Source organism: Eucalyptus grandis, chromosome 6, assembly GCF_016545825.1.
Source record: "Eucalyptus grandis isolate ANBG69807.140 chromosome 6, ASM1654582v1, whole genome shotgun sequence".
Taxonomy (NCBI): Eukaryota; Viridiplantae; Streptophyta; class Magnoliopsida; order Myrtales; family Myrtaceae; genus Eucalyptus; species Eucalyptus grandis.
Window position 1 is genome coordinate 49,528,351 of NC_052617.1, and position 23,560 is coordinate 49,551,910.

At 40.5% G+C, this 23,560-nt stretch overlaps 1 protein-coding gene, 1 long non-coding RNA gene and 1 pseudogene across 2 annotated transcripts; 2 read left to right on the plus strand and 1 right to left on the minus strand.

The window, feature by feature from the left end:
• The first annotated feature begins 205 nt into the window (after positions 1–205).
• On the plus strand, positions 206–3,397 carry LOC104450480 (auxin transporter-like protein 3). Its single transcript, XM_010065054.3, has 8 exons — positions 206–480; positions 573–758; positions 903–1,015; positions 1,166–1,349; positions 1,519–1,616; positions 2,036–2,243; positions 2,405–2,662; positions 2,842–3,397. Exons 1-8 carry the CDS (start codon positions 325–327, stop codon positions 3,034–3,036), a joined length of 1,398 nt encoding a protein of 465 aa, XP_010063356.2. The 5' UTR covers positions 206–324; the 3' UTR covers positions 3,037–3,397.
• A 6,209-nt stretch (positions 3,398–9,606) lies between these two features.
• LOC120294758 lies at positions 9,607–10,385 on the minus strand. Its single transcript, XR_005552057.1, has 2 exons — positions 10,241–10,385; positions 9,607–9,982 (listed from the first exon to the last, which is right to left on the minus strand). It is a non-coding gene; the product is annotated as an uncharacterized LOC120294758 (long non-coding RNA).
• An 8,780-nt stretch (positions 10,386–19,165) lies between these two features.
• Positions 19,166–20,927, plus strand: LOC120294516 (annotated as a pseudogene).
• Positions 20,928–23,560: the final 2,633 nt, after the last annotated feature.

Sequence of the window (23,560 nt, forward strand, 5' to 3'; positions counted from 1 at the left end):
GAGTGTTACAGTCTTTTAGTACCTTTAGTATTTTCCTTTTCTTATATTCTCAACCAAATATCTGCTACCGAAAAAAGAAAAATACTGCAAAACGACACTCTTGCGGTGACATTAGGCATGTCCCCACTTAGGTTTAATCAATTATTGCTCCTGATTTTTTTTTATAAAAGGCAACAGAGGAGCAGAATTCAAGCAGAAAGAGCAAAAGAAGGGCATGCACTAGCTCCTCTCTATTTATGTAAGCACACTACCCACTTCCGCTGCTTCCTTCATATATTTCTTACCAAGCAAAGGCCGTTAACAGAAGAAAGGAAAGAAAAAACGATGGCTTCCGAGAAGGTCGAGACGGTTGTCGCCGGGAACTATGTCGAGATGGAACCCGAAGAAGGTGACTCCAAGTCGACAAAGAGCAAACTGTCGAACCTGTTCTGGCACGGGGGCTCGGTCTACGATGCTTGGTTCAGCTGTGCTTCTAACCAGGCACGACACCATACGCAGCCTCACTGATTGTTCTTGGTCATGGATAAATCCCTAAGTTGACCTCTGAAATCTCTTTGCTGTGCATAATGCAGGTGGCTCAAGTGCTGTTGACACTGCCCTACTCATTCTCACAACTGGGAATGTTGTCTGGGATTCTGTTTCAACTGTTCTATGGTCTGATGGGAAGCTGGACTGCTTACCTCATAAGTGTGCTTTATGTCGAGTACAGAACCAGGAAAGAGAGAGAGAAGGTTGATTTCAGAAATCATGTCATTCAGGTACTTTCAATTAACCAAATCTTTGTCATTAAACTTTATGCTTCTTTTCTTTTTCGTTCACAAAGTCTGCATGCAAAATATATTGAAGAATCACACTTTAAAATGTAATTTGACGAGTTACTATTTGGCATGATCGACTTGCAGTGGTTTGAAGTGCTTGATGGATTGTTGGGGAAGCACTGGAGGAACATAGGCCTCCTGTTCAACTGCACATTCCTATTATTTGGATCTGTAATCCAATTAATAGCTTGTGCAAGGTAAATCATAGTTGATTAATACAAATTAAGCTGAGTTACATTGCATCTCTCTCTCTCTCTCTCTCTCCATCAATTTGGAAGAACCAAGAATTGTGTGATTGACCCTTATTTTGTCTTTAAACATGACAAGTTGATGTTGGCTTGTTGCAGTAACATATACTACATAAACGACAACCTGGACAAAAGGACATGGACATACATATTTGGGGCTTGTTGCGCAACAACTGTGTTCATCCCTTCATTCCACAATTATAGAATATGGTCATTCTTGGGCCTCGTGATGACCACTTACACTGCATGGTACCTAACCATTGCTTCCCTAATCCATGGCCAGGTATGTCATTCATTTTCAGCATTCGTACGCGTTTCAATATTTGAATCGATTAGAATAAGTGAATGGGTACTAATAAAGTTCGATTTTGGCTTGATCTTGATTTGATTATAGCATATAAAATGGGTTAATCACTGACCTACCGATGGTTCTTTTGTTATTTAATCGAAAGACTGAGGGAGTGAAGCATTCGGGTCCAACCACAATGGTTCTTTACTTCACTGGAGCTACCAACATTCTGTACACCTTTGGTGGACATGCTGTGACAGTGTAAGTATCCCACTAAAATTAATGATGTTTCGATTGAAAAAAGTAATGGTATCCTAGGTTTACATCCTCTAAGAAATGAACATGAACATGTGTTTTTATGTGGGACCAACATACATCCTCTGACTTTTCTATATAGATAGATCTGATCTAACAGATTGAGTTTAGACAATACATTTTCCGATTCAAATATTCTTACATGATTCAAATTCAATGGACGTTGAATGACATTATTACACAATTTGAGAATTCATCTCATCCAGATCAAAGACTAATAAGAATTTGAATGTGATGTGAATCATTTGATGAATAGTGATTTTAAGAAAGCCCTGCTACTATGCATAGAATGGGTATCAATATCAACTGGTCATGCTTGTTTTGATTGTTAGTCTGGATTTATGAACAACTACAAAAAATTGCAGGGAGATCATGCATGCAATGTGGAAGCCACAGAAATTCAAGCTCATATACTTGATTGCCACACTCTATGTGTTGACCCTGACTTTACCCTCAGCCTCAGCTGTCTACTGGGCCTTTGGGGACTTGCTCCTCACGCATGCCAATGCTCTCTCCCTCCTCCCAAGAACCAGGTTCAGAGACGCTGCTGTGATCCTCATGCTCATTCATCAGGTCCATCTCCTTTTCTTTTCTAAGATCTTGCTAATCTCCATTGGCAGTTGAACATCAGTAAATTACCTCAATAAACATGAGGGAGAGAAAAAGGGAGTTACCTAAATTTCGACGATGTGATTTAATCTTCTTCTTTTTTTTTTGTCGGTGATTTTGTGCAGTTTATAACATTTGGGTTTGCATGCACACCGCTGTACTTTGTGTGGGAGAAGTTGCTAAGAGTGCACAACACAAAGAGCATGTTCAAGAGGGCCATGGCCAGACTCCCTGTGGTGATCCCAATCTGGTTCTTGGCTATCATCTTCCCTTTCTTCGGTCCCATCAACTCCACTGTCGGGTCTCTCCTTGTCAGCTTCACTGTCTACATCATCCCTGCAATGGCTCACATGGTCACTTTTTCCTCTCCCTCAGCCAGAGAGGTTCGACCTCCGCTCTTTAAATTGACAGATAAAACTGATTGGAACCGAACTTTCAGTGGCAAATTCCTTTTTGTATATTAGTGATATTGCAGGCACTTTCTAAATTGTTTGCTTTGTTTCATTCCTGGTTAACGATCCCCCATCACTAATTGATCTCGGTTTTGGTTGGATTGTCGCAGAATGCTGTGGATAGACCACCATCATTCCTGGGAGGTTGGGCTGGTTCGTTCTCACTGAACATGTTTGTGGTTGGGTGGGTGCTGGTGGTGGGGTTTGGGTTTGGAGGGTGGGCGAGCATGCTCAACTTCATTCGCCAGATTAACACATTTGGTCTCTTCACCAAGTGTTATCAGTGCCCTCCTCACAAAGCTTGAGTTCATCATCAGTAGATTCTCCCACCTTTGGAGCAAGCAAAAGGGAAGAAAAACAGAGGGTCTTTTTTTAACAGGATACATATGTGTGTAAAGAGATTGGCATTTGTAACTTTTTTCGACTTTCTTCTTTTCCTGATTTTTTTTCGGTTGTAAGACTATGCTCATTGATGGGGTTTAGACAAGGTGCTATATTGGCTTCTTGTATTTCAGCAGCACCTTTATAGTTGTGTGTTCATCAGTCTTTCGTTTGAGAAAATCTCGAACTTTGGTTCAGGTTGGAGGTCAATTTTTGCGCATGTATAATCATGACAAGATCTTCTTGGTATTGTAATCGGGGATTATTGCAAATCACTTGGTAGAACTCCTGGATGGCAGATAGTAAATTGGATAGCTATAACTCTGTCGAGATTGGCTGAAGGAGCAAAGAAACTATGCACACAGTACGAGGTCTATCCCTCTAACAGCTAATCAAGAACGGACGACGTTTCGGGTCACCTAATTTAGGTTGTCGCTCGCATCACCTAATTTCCAAAACAGGCAAAGTGTTTCGCGATTGTCTTGGGGGAGTTCCAAAGGTGAAATTCGATCGAACGGTAGCAGTTCATTCACAGTAAATCGGTTTTGGAAAGTTCCCTCTAGTCAATAGAGGTCCACAAAGGCCACGTGAAAAGGCTAAAGCTGAACACAACCGAGAATGAGAGAGAGAGAGAGAGAACAAAAGAGAGGCCACAGCAAGAAAGGAGTCGTGAAGGATATTAGACTTTCGGCTCGCTTTTCACATGCCAAGATCAGCCTCACTTTCTGTGAAGTGAGAAAGAAGAGATTCATGTGTTTGGATGACCTGCGACATTGACACGCCGAGAACTAGCACTGCATGCCATGGAAAATCAATCCGGGTGATGCTGTCTTATCTCTTTGCGCCCATCCATCATCGGCTTTACAGTTGTGAGTGTGCCCATCATGCTAGGCCCCAAATTGACTTTGGTTAACGTCTTCGTGTAATGTATCGACGCGCCCCTTCTTTTTTAGGTGGCAGAACTTGCTTTTGAGCTTCAGAGTTACGACTGTTGCATCTGTTTTTCGAATTTATGGGTGCTCTTTCACTGTCGTCGCTCATGCCGTGAGGTAGATGTTTGTCGAGAGCAACTTACGTTTAACATTTGGAGGCAAAAACATTGCCAAAATCCTTTATGCAAATACATACTATCGTCGATTGAAAGACGTGCTTGAATAATGTAACCATCATCTCTTTTTCCACCGAAATTTCATCTTTTAGGAAAAGTGCGCGTTGAATTAATCATAATCGTTTCCGGGGGCGCTCTCTCTTTCTCCATCGGCCTCATGGGGGCATCATTGCTAGATATAAAACTATTGCAAACTACGAAATTTTTCCGGACATCTTCGAGGAAATGCACGTTGGGGCTCGGACTGGCCTAAGGAGTAGGCAAAGAAAGAGAAATCGAGGGTGGACATTTCATGGTGGGTTCCATCGGTAAGGAGCAAAGAACATGGGAGTGTGGGCTCGCCATGGACACGCCCTCCCTCGCTGGTTAAAGTCACTTTTTCGAGCACTGAAAAGTGAGATTGGCCACACCCCAATTCCACATGGATAAAGAAGCAAAACTCGAAAGCAATGAATCCATCCATGTTCATAAGTAAAGCCACCCCCCCTCTCCACAACTCAAAAAGGCATCATCACCGGAAACACTTGGGCAGCCTCTGGTTACTGCTCGAGTGGGGAATCAATTGGTATCTGGAAGGACTAGTGAGGATTTCATCTTTAACTCGACCCCAAAGAAGGAAAATAGGGAGAGCAAAGAGGGAGGACAATAATTCGAAACGTGGGTCTAGTCATTGCGTATGATGAGCAATCAACGAGGGGGGGGCCATCGTCATTTTTTCTAGCACCTCGTGAGACTAGGATTGCTTTGGTCATTGTCGTGGAATGTTTTCCGCTACGTCTCTCTTCCTTTCTTTTTGCTTTCCCGGGTTCATGATCGATCAGATGAAGACTCACTTTTTTGACCAAGTGTTGTAACGTCGAGATCAAATTGGGGTGGGGGGGACCCGAATATGGATTCGTTTGATGGGCGGACTGAATGAAAATCTCTCTTGAACCGTAAAAAGGTTATAGAGTGGTTAAACATCATCTGATGTTGATGTCGGGAAGGTCTGTCACTGTAGTTCTACTCCCTTTTCCTTTTCCCATTGAAACCTGTGGACTTTCTTCCTTTCCTATCGGAGCAACGCTTTTTCTTCGATTTTTACCCCTTTTTCTAGTGCAAGTGTAATGTCAATTTTTGAACATACTGAAGTTTCACCGACTGTACTCGCAAGTTGGATGAGGTCTGGCGATCTCGTTTTTCTCCTTGGTTAGTGATTGCTGTTGCTGTCAAAATTAACTCTCGCTCCAGCCAACGAGACTATTATTTTAGGATTGTATTAGTCATATCGAAATCACTTTACGGAATGATATTTCCAAATAAAACAGATGTCTGCCAATTTCTGTTTTTCTGCTGCACCAATCATCTTCAGGCACCTAATACACCCAACACTCCGATCTGGGCAATGATACGTTTTGGATACGTTGTGGGCGTTGCCTTGTGAAGCGAAGGAATCAAAATCTTCGATCTCGATCCAAGCCCCGCCATACCAACCGTGGGGATAAGGAACAACTCGCGTGGGTCCTCTTGCGATCTTTCCTCACTTGCCACCCTGATCATGATACACATCATGTGCGATTTGAGACCAGACGCGTCGCTGCGTGCCTGTCGTCTTGATGAAATCATCTAGCAGAAAAGAGGAAAAGGGTCAATTCTCCATGTATCAGCAACCATCATAATTAATGGAGGACAAGAGCAACCAGCCAGTGTTCTTTTTTCTATTCCCATGGGGGCGTCCCCCTGCTTTACAGTGTCTTGTCAGTCCATGGTGCAGTATCAAGTTACCAAGTGCTACAGGCAAATGAGCTTGTTGTTGGGAGGGATGCACATTAGGAGCAGATGTAGATAGATCGGCATGCTGTCAAAGGTTGATTTGAGCTTGTCCTGGACCACATATAGATATAACTGTCACGAGAAATCGACCCCTCAGATCATCATGTCTCACCATGCGGGATGTGAAACGAAATTTGATTGCCGACAATAAAAGTAGAGTTTTTAATAAGAAAACGCATATCGAAAGATGTCGAGTCACATCTATCTTGAGTTTTGATAATTTTAGATTATAAACAAGCATTACAATTAATGCGAAGTGGCAAGAGAAGGCAAAAAAAATCTAATTTTTGATTTATACTGGGGATCGTGCATTTGAAATGACATGCCCCTGACAAAATCATCTTAAGAAGAGGGGGAGTAATTAGTGAACACAACTTTATGGAGAAAATGGGAAAAAAGAAAAAAAGAGAGATTGGTGATGAATTGTCGAAGGAAGTTGGGTCGGGTCCGATCCACAGAAGTTTCAAAGTGAAGTGTTGGAAGCCTGCAGAAGTTGCCCGTGCAGAAATGCATTATTCACGGTTGTACGGGTAACAGGATTGGACTCTGCAAACTGCAGGTCTTATCTCCTTCAAATTCCCAATGTTTAGGCCCAAGCAAATCGCAAACCGTTTACTCTCGTCTGACTAGACTCGGCACGTGTGACGGCCCGACTTGAGATATTATTATCCGTTTTTGGCCGAGCCTCACGATCTTATTCTTTAACGTATCTGTGAACACCTTTCACCCGTCCTGGGAGTACTACAAACTCAACTTCTCATTTTACACATGGACAGAAATGTTCTTTTTATCATTTTTGAAACCAAACTACCATTTGATTGAATTGGCTAGTTAAATCGACCAAAACAAGTTAGAAAAGTATTCTAATAATTAAGCTTGTGCCTATTAAGATTTGATCAAATTCATCTAGGACTTTTCAAAACTAATCTTACAATGACTTGATCCATTTCACATGCATCAAGCATTTAAAAGGAGTACTCTGAGTAATTACATAAGGTGGTGATCTAATAAGTATGTGATTATTAAATTACTCAATAATAACTGTCCCAATTAATGCAAGACTCAAGTTGTCACAAATTTAACCTTATGACATCAACAAATTTAAGCTGTTAAACTGCCGTCTCGGGGGTCATTAGGCCACTAATGTGGCACCACCATCTTCGTGTCTTATTCTAAAGAGATTTCTAATTCCTTATAAAGAGGAAAAAGATTATTAATAATAATAAGAAGAAGAAGCCGATTATTTACCCGGTATGTGCTAGGTTGGGAGACTCGCACGACCCACGGTGATCCGCACAAGATGCAAAGGCCTCGGATACTTCCCATTGAGTACGAAAGTTCATCTAAATCCATTTATGGACAGTGACATTCTACGCATTCGAAAGAATCTGTAAGAGTGCGTCTCCTTTCAATGCCCAACCAAGCATACATCTGCACATAATATCGCATTCCATTTTCACTTTCTTTCCTCGTGAATCCTAGTATTCGGTAATCTTCACGAGCCTTCAGTTAATTAAGTACTAACACAAGCAAGCACTAAGCGAGACTTGTCGGTAGGATATTCTCATTGAACACATGATCATTTATCTGTTCGTCCACTGCAAAGGGGCCGATGGGGATTGTTTAAACCGGTCCATGTAGATCATGCAAGCAAGGAAAAGATTGCTATGATAACACAGTCCATATAGACGTGCGTGGAGCAAATTTGCAGTTCACTGACTAATTCACAAGAGAAAGTTGGAGTTGATGCGGACTTAAAAATTTACAACGATCACAGATAAGTGAAAATCACAAGTTCCCCTAATCTTAGCATATTCCGATTTCCCAGGATATATGGATGCAACAAAAGATAACGTGTCGGCATTCCTCACAAATTTCATATATATGATCCTTCAACGGGTACGCAAGACCGGGTCTTCCAAAAGGTTTTGAGTTTAATCATTCACACCACGTAGTTCAGGCGGATAATTAACTCACCATAAAGAGTTGTTGATTGTATTCCCCAATCTTGTAAATTGTCCTCCGGAAAAAGAAAAGATGGCTAGTGTCAATTTTATCAGAAACGGGAATTGGTTTCATATCAGCAACTAAGGCCAGGTGAGCTATCGTGGATAAAGAGAAGTGGAAAAGCAAGTGCATAAGGTGAACCCAATGCAAGTGCATAAGGGGAAGCCAATCACATATTACGTAGAGCAATCTGGGTTCATTTCCCAGATTTGGCCTGATTTCACGACTCAGATGATTGGGCCAGCAGCAACTCTCGCTAAAGGGATCAAGCAAACATATCTACCAAACCAAGTAAAGAAAGAATAGCTTAATCCCAAATTAAAAGGAATGAATACCCTAAGCATAAATCCGGGCCATAATTATGAAAATGCACAGATTGGATCCACTTCCAGAAAAATTCCTTCAATACATGCTGCTCTGTAATGACAGGTACTCTTGAAGAGCTATACAAATCTCATATCAAATTATGGTCTATCCACCGGTACAGGTAGCGGACGCTACTCCAAAAGAAATGAACCTTGCCTTGATATAATTAAACTGAGAACTAGTGCAGCAACAAAAGAATTCACTATATTTAATAGGCCCACTAAAGGCACAAAGAAAGAGGGTAAGTTGTTATTTACCGGTTCCCCGGGGAAATATGTTGGTAATAAAACTGAACTAAATTAAATGATAAATGAATAGGAGCTGCACACGTTCCTCGCATCCAGATTGACAAACACAGTACAGAAACGAAAGCCTTGGTTCTTTATCTGATTGTTAGAGAAAGGAAGATGTAATTTATTAGCACAGGTCAAACCATCGTCTAAGAAATTGCTCCTGGAAAGGGCGTACAGTAGTTATGCCTAGAAAAGCAGAATCGGAAGGAACCTGTTAGGCTGTTATTCTTTAGACTATGAGTTCATTTAAGGTCTGCAATTTGGTATGTCATGCAATAAATGCAGCAGTAGTTTTCCTAAATCGGCTAGCGTCAAGTGACAACATCTTTCTCTCAAGGCCATTACGGCAAACGCATGCCTTCTAACAACCATCTCCTAGGAAACATATGAGCATAAGGGAGTCAATTTCAAGCCACTTTCCAGATTTAGCCTAAGCAACTTATGGCAAAATCTGAAGCTAAATATTTTTAAGCATATCTCATTTAAATAAACATTCGCATAGGAGGCCTTGAGCTCAAAAAATTTTCGACAATAAAATGTTATCAATTCAGTCTAGGGCTGTACAAGATACAAGGTAGCGGTTTTCCCACTAAAGAGGCAGAGGATCCACCAAAAAGAGGGAAAAGCAACCTTTGGATGTAGAAGATAAGATCAAGAAATAGACAGAACCTTTTGAATCGAGAAGGCCTATGACTAATTGTATCCTGAAAAAAACATGGCGATAAAGGTAGTAGATTCGCAGTGTCAAATTTGTGACACAATGCCAATGAGAACAAGATAAGGTTTCTGTGAACTCAAGTAGCCGCATATTTTATGGACTTGGTCCATGTTCTTTCTTTCGGAATGGATAAACTTCAACCAACTTCATGAAAGCGACGCATGGCAGATAGCCTCAAAAGACAACCAAAGAAAAGGAATTTTATGCCATTACAGTTAAGGACAACTAACAATGAGTTTCCACATTGTAAAAGGAGAACAAACATGTCACTCTACAACTAGCAAACGTCAAGAAATTTCCAAAAGAAGAACATCTTCAATGTGTTAATAATATCTGGGGGTGTAATTGACCACATTTCATTAAAAGATTTGAAACAGCTTCACATCTCTTCACACTAGAAAAAGAATATTGATGAAGCACCAACATTAGAAATTGAAAGAGACAACATAGCCTCGAAACCAAGTTTCTGAAACTTAGACAATAAGAGTGAAGTCACCACCGTCATAAAAGCAGGAAATGGAACTCGGGAGAGCAAAAGTGCGGGATCGGAAGCCAAATGTATATATCTAGCAAAAGCAAAGGAACTTGAATTCATAATGAGCTCAAAATAACCAATCAACCACCAAACTCCCATCAAATTTAGAATTTTGTACACTTAAAATACAGTTAAACTGACTGGAAGACAATTCAATTTGATATGCAATCTCAATGTAAAAGAATGACAGTAAACTCAATAATTTAATATCAAAACAAGGAATTTAAGAGAGAAAGCTTTACTCAATGAACATCAGCACCAGATCACCAGATATACAAAGCAAATTTACCCAAATCCCAAATTGGAGCCACAACAGACGGTATGAACAAAGAAGCGCTCATTCCTGCTCATTAGGGCAATCCCTGGCTAAATGCCCTTCTTCGCCACAATTGAAACACCCCCTGCCGCCGCCGCCGCCGCCGCCGCCACCGCCACCACCACCACCACCACCACCACCGTATCCGCTGCCGCCACCGCCACCGCCATATCCTCTGCCACCACCGAATCTCCTTCCTCCTCTCCCACCACCGCCGCCGTCGCCACGGCCACCTCCCTGGTAGCAATCCCTCGCCAAGTGCCCCATTCTTCCGCAATTATAACACGCCCCGCCACCGCCCCCACCACCACCTTCTCCGCCGCGGCCGCCGCCGTATCCTCCACCGTAACCTCCCCTCTCCGCCCACCTCCACCTCTCCCGTAACCGCCGCCGCCGCCGAACCGGCCTCCCCCGTACCAACCCCTCCCTCCTCCTCCGCCGCCGCCGCCCCCCGCGGCGAGATTGGTCCAGGACGGCCACGTCGGCGGCCTTGGTCCGCATGTCCTCGCCGAACTCGACGGCGAACTCCACGAGCTGGCCCTCGAAGAGGGTGCGGAAGCCGTCGGAAAGGATGGAGGTCTGGTGGACGAAGAGGTCGTCGCCGCCGCCGTCGGGGGCGATGAAGCCGAAGCCCTTCTGGGCGCTGAACCACTTGACCGTGCCGGAGGCCCGCTTCGGCTCCGCCATCGAGGAGCTCGAGAAAGCTTCTGGAAGATTCGCCCACGGCCGGCCCCGAGCAGAGAAGAAACGATTCCGCAACCAACTTCCGACTCACTGACAGTGCAGGGATCCGGTTCTCGCAATTTTTGCTTTTGCGGGCGCGTGCTCGCCACCGCGGGAGGGGCCGACCTCGCGTGGGGATTCCCGCGATCGAGCGGATGGCGGTTGAGTGATCGTTGGAAACGGACGGTCGGATCGGCGTCGTTTTTTCGTTGGGTTTTCGCGTTGCTCTTTTGCTGATTTTATCCGGTACGGGGGTCCAGGATGTTGCTCTCCACTCATATAATCGGATTCCCGCCACGTCGGATTCGCGACCCGTTACGGCGCGGCGGGAAAAGTTAACGCCCTTCTTTTTCGGTCCTTTTTTATTTATTTATGTTTTTTGTCAATCTTTTTTGGGCCTTAAATCCCACTTTTGCCGGCTTGACGTAACCACCCGACATTTACCTTTCTCTTTAGGTCGTGTCACTTAAGTCAAACATTTGATATGAATTGATTTATCAAAAGTTCAATCACTACGTGACTTGAACCTCCTTTTTAGTATTAAATTATCGATTAAGTAACCATTGAAATTTACTTCGATGACTACTCTTCATATTCGATGACCACTCTTCCAATATGAAAAGGAGATGTGGGAGTTCAAGTTACCACATTCTCAAAGGTTGGAGTGGAGACGATTTAATTTCAAGTGTAAATTTTGATTTTCTTGCCCTACAATAAAATTTGGCAAAAGTATGAAAATGAAAGTTAAAGTTGAAATAGAGTAAGATCGACAAAAAGAAAATTATCAATTAAATAATATCAACACTAACAAGCGATATGCAACATAGTACTATACAATATGCCACCGACACATTGATTCTAAAAAAAAGAGAATTTTGACACATTATGATACTTTGTATATTAAATTTATATTTTTACATATACATGATAATTTATCAATTTTATGATTATTTTAATTAAATTAATTTGATTTAAATTCACAAATAAATAATAATAAAAGAGCATAAAATGAATTCACATAAAAATTAATTCACCATTTGTTAATATTATTAATTGTTTTAATTTAATAAATTTAATTCCATTATAATAATTCATAAAACTTGAAGGAAAAAACAATTCACATTTTGAACTCACGTGTCAAAAACTGTTGAAAGAGAAGGGAAAAAACAAACTTGAGAAATGAATTGTGTGTCATAGGAAGTGAGAGTCGAAGAGAAGATAGGATTATGTTTTTCTTTATTGCCCCTTTATTATTTTAATCATTTTTTTTTTTTTTTACATATATACATTTGACCCCTCATTTATTAAATTTTTTTAAAATTGACCTTGTGTGTTGGAATTATGTGTTGGAATTCTAAACTCTCACGTTCAAGTCCTTCAGGGACAGCCTTTTAATAGAATACCACTCTAACATTTAGTTTAGAGCCTAGAGACACTCAGAGATGCCAAGATGATAACGTTTCTAACTATCCGAGCTGTATTCTTCAGAGGATCCTACCAAGCTGGAGAAGAAGAAGGAGTTTAGAAAGTCGTTGAGAGTTTCACAAAACACTCACTTTACTTCAAGGGACTTTGTTTAACACGTTACATCTTTTTTGCCTTTTATAGATATTAGAAGATCACACACAAACAAGGACCAAACTCATGAGTCCAAAATAAACAAAGGCTTCGGAAATTTCTAGTAGGGAATCATTTGGGTGATATGAACAGTTACAGTGAACAGTGATTTTCTTAGCCTACTGCTACAATAACGCTACAGTGCTTGCTATAGTGATTTGCTACAGGCTACTACAGTCAGTGGTCTCGTTCGTCACGAGCATTGTAGTCATAATTTGAGTCATCAGAACTATGCATTGTTACTAGAAGATGTTCTTCATACTTTTGCTCAAGTCTTGCAAGTGAGTTTGGTGAGAAAATTTGGTTCGACAAGGATGCTTCCTCTTGATTCTAGGAGAAGCCTGTAGTGTCGGCAAGAATGTTTGGCTAAGGCCAATTGGATGACTGAGCATAATAGGATGTGTCCATGCCTAGAGATAAGGATAAAGATCATTGATCATAGAGGTCTTAGGAAAGATGACCTCCCCATTGTGCATAGGAGGCTTGAGAGGACTATGTATGGTCATATGTATATGTCATTTCTTGCTCCTATGATGATGCAGCTTGTTTGAATTCCTTGAGTGCTTCATTGGCTTCTAGTGATAGGTTATAATGATTCGATGCAGTGGGTACATTATAGTTCTATGCATCTTCTGAAATGGTTTTATTTTCTTGGTACAAAACTCTTTGGAGTTTTCGGTATTGGTGTTCACAGCAACTAATAGGTCTTGGAAAGGATTTGTAAATCCGAGCTTCTGTGCTGTGTAGTTGAGGTTTATAGTATGTGGTTCCTTTAAACTGTAGGGTATTGGTAATGCTACAATTATTTGTGACAAAAGCCCATGGACGTCGAAAAAACAAAATAGTATGGACTTCAGGGTTTGGTTGGGTGGTTCTCAGTTCTTCTGCAAGAGATGTTTCTAGTGAGTAGAAGGATAAAACCAATTAAGGAAGTCTAAGAGATTTCTGTGACTCTCCTTTTCAATGTTTCAACCAAGTCCGAATATCTTGGTGAGGTTAGCAATGAATCTTCCGATTGGAATTTCAATAGCTATTAAATGCTTATTAATTAAGTATCATAATAACCATCAGAGTTGATCAAGGAAGTCATCTTCCTTCTAGATTAAAAGATATATGAATGAATAGTCTGAATTTAATCCAAAAGGATAGAAAATCTAACCTCTATTGAGTCTGAACAGATTTGTGTGGCATTGCCATATGAGGTTTTCCAAATTTTCAGTAAGGCTATCATTCTGATTTATTCAACGATCTCTTGGGGGTATTGCCAACTTGGCCAATTTCGTATTTTTTCTATCTTAAAATTTTTGTTGTGATAAAGAGTATGGAAAGCATGTCTCATAATATACATGTTGATTTCTGCTGGTGCTTTTGATCTTAACAAGAAGTCAGCAAGCACATTCTTTTTCTCAACAATATGTTTGATTTCAAAATAGTATTTTGAAAACCATTCAGCCCATCGAAATAGTTGAGAATTTGGAATCTACTTCTGTTTAAACTTGATCATATAGGGAAAAGATGCAATGTCTAATTTTACCAGGAAGTGATGGCTGATGATTCAAACTTTTTTATTCCATTTTTCACCGCTAAGATTTCTTTAAAAGTGGAGTGATAATGCATTTCAGTCTAGGAAAACTTACCACTTTTGTAAGCACACAGATATCTCTTACCATCAATTTCTTCGAACAAGATGGCTGCCTAGCATTCATTACTGGCGTCAGTCTGAAGAATTCTTTTTCTTGTTGATGGGATTTGTAATAGAGGAAGAGTTTGCATGATCTTCTCAAGTTCAGCGATTGCTTTAGTTTGAGATTTTTCCCAAGGTGGGGATTTTTCTTCAGGATTGTTTGTAGTGGAATCAACAGTTTCGTAATATTTGGAACAAAATCTTTGAGATAATTAATTATTCCAAGAAATTGCTAAACTTGTTTTGTCTTAAAGTTCTCTTCAGGAAATTTTAACAATTCATAAGCAATGTGTGGCCCTGGATAGTATATCCCTTTGTTAAAGTGCATACCAAGAAATTCTATTTCTATCTAGGCAATATTCATCTTTCTTTGAGACAGCATAATCCCATATTTTTTCACAATATCTGCAAACTGTCCAAGAAGTTGACAGTGGGATTCCTCCTTAGGGCTGTAGAGTAGGATATCATCAATGTATATGGCTGCGCTTGACAATATCGGCTGAAAAATTCAACACATGGCCTTTTGGAAAAGAGACGGTGCAACCTTTAGACCAAAAGGAAGAATTTTCCATTGGAAGTGTTGGTTTGGGATACGGAACCCTATTTTGAGTCTATCTTCAAGATGGATGCCCAATTGCCAAAATTCGGCTTTAAGATCAAACTTGGAATAGATATGGGCTTTTGATAATCTGGTAAAAAGAGAATTTTTGGAAGGTAGGGGAAATTTGTCATCTTGGAGAAAAATGTTAAGAGACTGATAGTTTATTACCAGTTGCATCTTTCCTCTATTTTGCTCGGCTCGTTTGTTGACATAGAAGGTTTCACAAGCCCATTGAAAATTTGAAATTTCAATAAGGCTTTGTTGCAACAATTTCGAACATTCCTTCTAAGCAACAATTAGATGCTCTAGGTTCATTCCCTTGTAACTTGCCTTGGTTGGATTGATGTCTTCTTTTTTCTTTAAAGGAAGGTGAACAAAGAATTCTGGATTTTTCCATAAAGGATGAGAACATATTCAAAATGAGATTTAGAATATGATTCTAACAACTTTAGCATGATCGGATCTAATAGACTCATTTGAATGGAAAAAAATCTTTGGATATTGACAAATTCATAGAATTGGTCCTTATACTTAAGACATTTTCCAAGAATGATACGAAGCTAAGAAATCTGAGTCATGATGTCCTAACCAATGATCAAATCTTTGTTGGGGAAACTGGAGCCAAAGATTTTTGTAGTTATGGAACACCGGGAAAAAATTGAACAGTTATCGGAGTGGTTCTTACATTCGTAGAAAAAGTATCTCCTAAAGCAGAATTGAAATATCGAACACAAAAAGTCCACTATTCTTCAGGAAGAACTCTAGTGTCTAAGATTGAAGAACTTGCACCAGTGTCTATGAAAGCAATGATAGTAATAGGTTTGACAAACTTGGAAGTAAAAATTTCACAAGAAAATGGGGACAATGAGTTTGGCTTGAAAATATGTCAGGATCCTGTTCCAAAGAAGTGAGAGATATGTGAAAAATGTCTTCAGATTCTGAATCTAAATCAGTCTCACTAGAAGTGTGCTAACAAGGAATGACATAGAGTTTGTTTAGATGGTTCTTCATCCGCAGAGAATAAAGATTCGATATCATCATTTTCAAGAGAAATACTGGTTTCATTCTTTATATGATGTATCGGATGATTATGACATTTTCTTGCTTAGGGACAATTTTGAGCAAAATGTCATTTCTGATTGCAGATGAAGCATCCATTTGATTTCTTGTGGCCTGAGCGGTCTTTTCTTTTACGTAGGTATTGCCATTTTTTCTTTCTCTGAAAATGCTTAAATCCATGTATGGATTTCTTTATCCAAAGCTTCTTAAAATGCTTCTTTTTCCTGGAAGATTTTCCGCGTGAACCATCACAATCTTGTTTGGAACATTTGATCTTTAGCTTCTGGCAAGAATAGGCCTTGTCGAGTCTTCTGTTGTCTGTGAGATAAGTTTGGACCATTTGGCGCTTTAAGCACAAATCATCAAGGCACAAAAGGATTTCTTTATGTATTTCTCCCAACGGAATATCTGCAATTCTCTTTTGTCTGCCGAGAAAAGATCTCTCAACCTATTGGGATAATTATTTGGGGATGGAGGTCAGAAAAACATGTTTTCGGTTTGGATCAGCTCCAATACCATAAAAGAGTTCAAGCATTTCTCGATAATGCTTATCAAGATGCATTTTCTGGAGAGAGCAACATATTCTTTCAAAAAATTCTCTCCTTTTGAGTTATTGGAGGCCAGAAGGTTTTCCAATGAAGAAATTATATAGAAGGGCAATGGCATGGCCAAAGTCAGGTGAAAGTAAAAATTGAACCTGGTCTTGTCTATCACAGATTACCACCAATGTTTGAGGCTATTGGTGAACCTTGTGACAAAACCAAAAAGGATAGCATACTTATCTTGATTGGTAAGTGTTTGGGCATTTAACCAAGTATGAAATTCTTCAAATCTTTCTAGCCATTTGGAATAGGGAATGTCATCAACAGTAAAAAAACTATTTGGATGAAGTAGACACATGCTAAGGAGGATAGTTTGGCTGAACAACCTCGGGTTCAGAAGGGTTTGATTCCATATCTTGTCCGGAGAATTGGCCATGAATATTGATGAAATTATTGGTACAATAGGAAAGGAATCAATGGTAGGGATTGAGAATGATGATGAGGGTGAAAGTGATACTAAATCTGATTCAATATCAAAGTTGTTTGGAAAAGCTGGTCCTGATGGAAATAAAATTTGATATGTTAGAATGACAGGATTAAACTATTGAATAATAAGATTGGGTTGTGGTTCTTGATTGCCCAAATCTTTCAAGAATGCTTCTAACAAATTCGACAACATCATTTGGTCTGGCTTCTCCTTTATAACAAGCGAGGATTCTACAGGCATCTTCTCCTTTCCATTTTCTTTCTTTATTTGGTCCAATTCCTTGAGGTGATTTCGCATCTCTACCACATCTGTCTTATCTTGTTTGATAGGAGCGTTTGTAATAGCAATAAAGATAGACGTTTGAGGTAGTGGTGGAAGCGAGTGCTCTGTTCACACTATAGTAGAAAATGGGTTGAAAGGATTGAACCTTCCTTCTTTAAGGAGTTGGATCTGTCTCTTGAGCTTTTATGTTTCCACCTTGAGACTTTCGAGATGATGAAATCCCAAATGTTGTCCGATTCCAAGGCATGAAGCCTTTTTTGGAAGTTCGAAAGCATCTTTTTGGTGGTTTCATCATATCTTCAAAGATCTTGTTGCATATTCACAATCTTGGAGTCAATGGCTTTGAAAGCATTGTTATGTGCCAAAAGAGTCTCTGATTACCAATTTAGGACGGCTTCAGCAACAAGAGTCATTTTCTATCTTCCATGTTCATCCACATTAGTGGGTGCAGGTATTTTGGGAGCATGTCAATATCTGCCATGTGGATCAATGAATTCTTCTAGAGCAGGGAACGAAAGTTTTGAACTTTCTCGAATAAGAGGAGAAAAATCTGTTTTATGAAACATGGCGATGGAAGAACTCAGTGCTGTTTCTTTTGGAGTCTCAAGTGGATAGGAATGCCTTTTTGGCCACTTTAGAATTGGCTTATAAACGGGAAATAGCTGGCTTTTTCTGAGGAGAAGATGGAGGAGGTGATGGTGGTGGAATTGGTGAAATAGAGGGAGGAGCAGTGAACTCTGGTGGTAGAGTTGGTGCATAGGAAACCATAAATTGGAATTTATCACATTCACCAAGGGTATCAAAGGAGGGGTCTCCGTTCAAGTACCTTTGGTACATAGAATCCTTTGACTTCTTGTGTTTACGTTGAGGTCTTGCATATGGGTCTACCTCATCAGGGGAGTTTGTGCAATAAGAACATTGACAAAAAGGATCCTAGAAGTAGTGACCATACTAGTTTTTGTAGTAATGGACAGGGTGTTTCTCACTTTTGAAAATATTAAACAAGCTTTTTGGATCTGGCTTGGAAATTGACTTAGAAACACATGGTTCAATCATGAAGAAGGTTTGGAAGATAGAGGACTTTATTCATTTTTCTTGCCAAATTTGATGGAAATAGTTCCATCTTTCTTTCTAACAAATACAGAGTTCGAGGACTAGAAAGGCTTGTTGTGCTAATGTAGCTTTCTATAGTTGGTGATCCATGTCTCCAAAAGGAGCTTGGCCAACTTTTCCTTTGGGATTTGTCTGGGAACATGAATGCAGGATGTTTGATCATTCTATATGGAAATGAATAAAGCATCTTCATTTTCATTGTGGAAATTTAAATCAAGAGCATGGTTCTGCACTCGATAAACTATCTGATAGTGTAGAGTTGCCTCTACAAAGTCAGCAGTTTGAGAAGCTCCAATGAGCTGGACTTGGACTTTTAGAAAGGAAAGTAGCTAGGAGTCTGAAAGAGCAATATTAAAGTTTGGATATAGAGTTACAAAAACGGTTCCAACATTCAAAGTGATTTGGATTGTATCAATGCAAGCATGCTAGTATTCTAGGAACCAAGTATCCAATAATGCAATTCTTGTCACAATTGGCAAGCCCTTGCGACTAGGGGTGAGTGCGGTTCCCAAGTAGAACCATAAACCAGAGAACCTCCGGTTCAATTCCCGGTTCCCGGTTCCCTTTTTCTAGGAACCGGCGGTTCCTAGTTCCAGTTAGGGCTCCAAATAAACCCCCAAATCAATTGTTGTATTCTACCCCTTTCGTTCACTTCACACTTTCACAATGAGTCTCTCCCGTTCTCTACCTCTGCTCGTCGCTGATGCTGCTTGCCCTCAACACCACCATCGGATGTTGCTCGCCCTCGATGCCACCGTCGGATGCCGCTAACCGTTGACACCACTGTTGAATGCCGCTGGACACCAGTCACCCCGCGCTCGCCTCGCCCTTACCTCCCTCAACATCGTCACCTCTCATTCGCCTCGCCGCTCAGCCACCACCGGACACTAGTTGTCCCACTGCTAGACGGCAATTGGCCTGCACTTGCCCCACCCTTGCGTCCCTCAACACCTCTCACCCAGTCACGCCCAACACCACTCGCCAAGCTTCCCCCGAAGTGGCTCGCCCAGTAGTGGATTTGGTGAGTCTCATGTAATCGAAGCGGGAAATCTCAAGATATCAGTTCAGGTCCTTCGAAATGTGACAAAAAAATTTGCACGGGAAAATGAGCTTGGTCGCGGTGGCTTTGGGGTAGTTTATAAGGGGCAGTTAGATGATGGAACAAAGATTGCGGTGAAAAGAATGGAGGCAGGTGTAATTAGCAACAAAGCAATAGACGAATTTTAGGCTGAAATTGTAGTCCTTTCAAAAATTAGGCATCGTCACTTGGTATCTCTTCTAGGCTATTCTGGAGAAGGAAATGAAAGAATACTAGTGTATGAGTACCTCAAGGGGTCCTCAGCAAGCATCTCTTCTAATAGTAGAACTTGAAGTTGGAGCCCCTTACCTGGAAGAGGAGGTTAAATATTGCTCTAGACGTTGCCAGGGGAATGGAGTATCTTCATAGTCTAGCTCATCAGAGCTTCATACACACAGACCTTAAATCGTCAAATATTTTGATCGGAGATGATTATAGAGCCAAGGTTTCAGATTTTGGAACCCTGGAAGAAGTGCATACTCTGCTCTGCCTTATAAATCATATTAATCATCTGGAAAATGGAGTACATTTAGTTGAACACTTGAAGCATGAAAAGTTTTCTTCGTGCCTGTTATAGTTAGGTTAATGCGTGACATCCACTCAATTGATTTTACAAGTTGATTACAATGGATCAATATTTGTCTTGTTACTGCGTCCTGCTACTCTTGACATTCAACTCTTTATGACTAGGTTGAATTTTTATAACAAGTATCGATCTTTGCCCACATTGTTTATGTGCAAATTTTTGGTTACGAATGAATTTCATGGCACTGAGTAGATTTGCATAGTTTTTTTCCAAACTATGGGAACCCGATTTCTCTTGTTATGAAAGTTTAACAATCTTGGAATCATTTTCAGTTATATATTCTGCTTCCGCACTCGTTTAATATTACTTTCTTTGACTTATATTTATCATTCATATTAGTTCTCATCATATTCTAATTGCTCCCATTTCACGTACAGTCACGGGATTGATGGCGCTTGATGAAGAAAGACCAGAGGAAAGCCAATACCTTGTGGGTTATTTCTAGAATATAAAATCAGATAAAGAAAAGTTAATGGCTGCTATTGACCCAACTTTGGAGAAAAAGGAGGACACATACGAGAGCATCTCCATCATCGCTGAATTAGCCGGGCACTGCACTGCAAGGGAGCCAAACCAAAGGCCAGATATGGGCCATGCTGTGAATGTACTGGCTCCACTTGTTGAGAAATGGAAACCATTTGATGACGACTACGAAGAATACTCTGGCATTGATTACAGCCTCCCGCTGAATCAGATGGTTAAGGACTGGTAGGAAGCAGAAAGCAAGGACTTGAGTTACATGGACTTAGAAGACAGTAAGGGAAGTATACCCACAAGACCAACAGGATTCGCGGACTCTTTCACTTTTGCTGATGCTCGGTAAAAAGATCGATTTGGTTGCTTTTCTTAAGCATGCTTCTTTTGGTAGTGGTATATAGCACGATGGGATGGGGGAGGGGGGGGAGGGTTACTTTACTTATTGAGAACTCAGTGTTCATATCATGATTAAACGTTACTTCTTTATCATGATTAAGTAGGGTTTCCAAATTACGATGGGATACTTTACTTATTGAGAACTCATGATATCATGATTAAACGTTACTTCTTTATCATGATTAAGTTTTCCAAATTCTTAGGATATCTTGTTCAGGCTTTAAATGTTTGAGTTTTGAGCTGACATTGATCGAGTACGAGTTCCTCAGTTTTCTTCCTTCTCTAGTTGCTGCATAAGCCATATTTCTTGCTAGATGGATGCTGGATGACCCACGCCACCCTTGGGTCTGTCCTCTATCTTGCATTTCTTTCATTGCCACGAGCTTACAATTTGATTATTTGGGTATTAACTTACCTTTTACTTTCTGCAGAATCCGACATTGGAATTCTACACATCTTATAAGGCATTTAACCTGAAGACTACGGTATCTGCATTGCAAGACCTACAATTGAATGCAAAAGAATGCCCACTAAGTGCTATATGTATCAAGTATTGGCAGCAAAAGGTACACTAGTACGAGAGCTCAACAACTAGAACAAATTAAAATAAAAACCACTCATGCTTGGTCGAAGTTTGTTGCTTGCATTAGTAATTTTCTTTTGTTTGTCACAACAAAAGTTGCTAAGTTGCCATCCTTTTTCTGATCTTGGCTTGAGCTGACATAGAAGTTTTGGTTTGTTTGTTTGTTTCTTTGTTATAGTTCAAATTTCAAAATGAAAAAAAATAAAATTGTTGGAACCTGGAACCGACCTCGGAACCTGTGACAGGATAAGTTACAAGTTCTTGATTCTGATGGGTAGGTTCCAAATTCTAAAAAATGAAGAACATGTACCTGAGGATAGATTCTAGGTTCTAGACAAAACCTGTAAGGAATCAGGAACCGCTCACTCCTTCTTGCGACCATGAAAAGTAAGAGCAAGGCGAACAACTCCATAATGGACATGAGAATATCCTTGTTGAATCCATTGTCTAGGAAACTCTAGAGGAATCTGAAGAGTAACAAAATATTCTTTTTTAGTGGTAGGAATAGGATGTTGATCAAACTTAGACGACTGAACGTACTCCTTTACTTCCTTTGGAGTTTGGCAGATGAGTTGTCGAATGGAGCGGATGGGAGAAAATGATGAGGTGGGTTTAGCAAAAGTGGAATAGGGATTCATAAGAGGAAGTTGAGTTTTAGAGGTCTTGGTTTCATCGCTAAGAGAGACTTCTATGATAGTCTACGTTAGAAGCATTGAAAACACGAAAATCTGAAAGGATTGAAGAAGATGGAGATGAGGTGAGAGAGATTGGTGCTTCTAGTATTTCTGGATCAGTCCAACAAAAGGTACTTGAACGGAGACCATAATTGCAAGTTGCTGTTCAGCAAATGTGGCGAGCTGAGCTTGGACTAGGTTTCTGCATTTTGGAAGTTGACAGATGTTCAAGGCTTCCATTTTGCACTTTTTACTTGGCTGATGAAGATGTCCTCCTCTACGCCTTGCTTGTATGAAGACCAACGTTTCAATCTTTTGGCTGGACCAACTTTTGCATCGAGATATCGCAAAGAATGCAATAATAGCAGTTCACATTCATTAAGAATTCTCGATGCGCAAACATGGAGATCTTTTGAGCACTTTCGCTAGTTGCCCCTCGATTTCCATTCACTGTTGACTCTATATGTGTATTGACGAGAAAATATTAGGTGCCCAAGTGTAGACACGTCAACTTTGCATTAGTCCTCTCAACATCCGTCATGTGTCAATTTGGAAACACTTGTCACATACCCTCGTGTCTCCTCTCTCTTTGGTCAATGTTTTTACTTTTTCCTTCTTCTTCCTCCTTTCACTCTCTCTCTCTCTCTATCTCTCCTCTCTATGTGGATACACACCCACTCTCTTTTTTGTTTTTTCAAAATGCTCTTTGGCCCGCCACCTTCGCAATCCGCCTCCATGTCCGCCTCTGTCTTCACCCACTTCCTCTCCAACCTCTAGCGTCGCCACATCCTATCCAACTCCTCTTGTGCCCTTAGCATCGACACCACCATTGGCTAGGAGTTCAAGGCCCTCCACTGCGTCAATGAACCATGCCTCTGCCTTTGCCTTCTCTGTTGCCTGCACTGACTCTGGTCGAAGTCAAATCTATTGATTCGAGGTCAAGCTAAGTTTTGAATCACAAATCTAGGGTTTACTCAAGCTTAGATTCAAAAAATGAGGCTCAAATTTGCTGGGAAAGAAATGCCTCAACTAAGACTCACTATCAACTTAATCTCGCAAAAGGAGGAAGAAGAAAAAATAAGAAAAATAAGAAAAAATGTAAATATTTTAATTGAAGAGAAAGAGAGGGGACATGCGGAGTGAGAGCAGGAAGAGGAAGAAAAAAAGGAAAACAAGGAAATAAGTAAAATCAATAATTGAAGAGAGAGGGATAAGTGGGTCCCAAATTAACATGTGGTGGGAATTAAGTGGACTAGTCCAAAGCTGGCGTGTCTACACCTGGGCACCTACTCTCTTTTTTCTCGTGTATTGACCAGCAGATGATGACGTTCTCGGTGGATTCATTCCCTTCCTCCTGAAACTTCCTCGGAAAGAACTAAAAGAAGACTTTT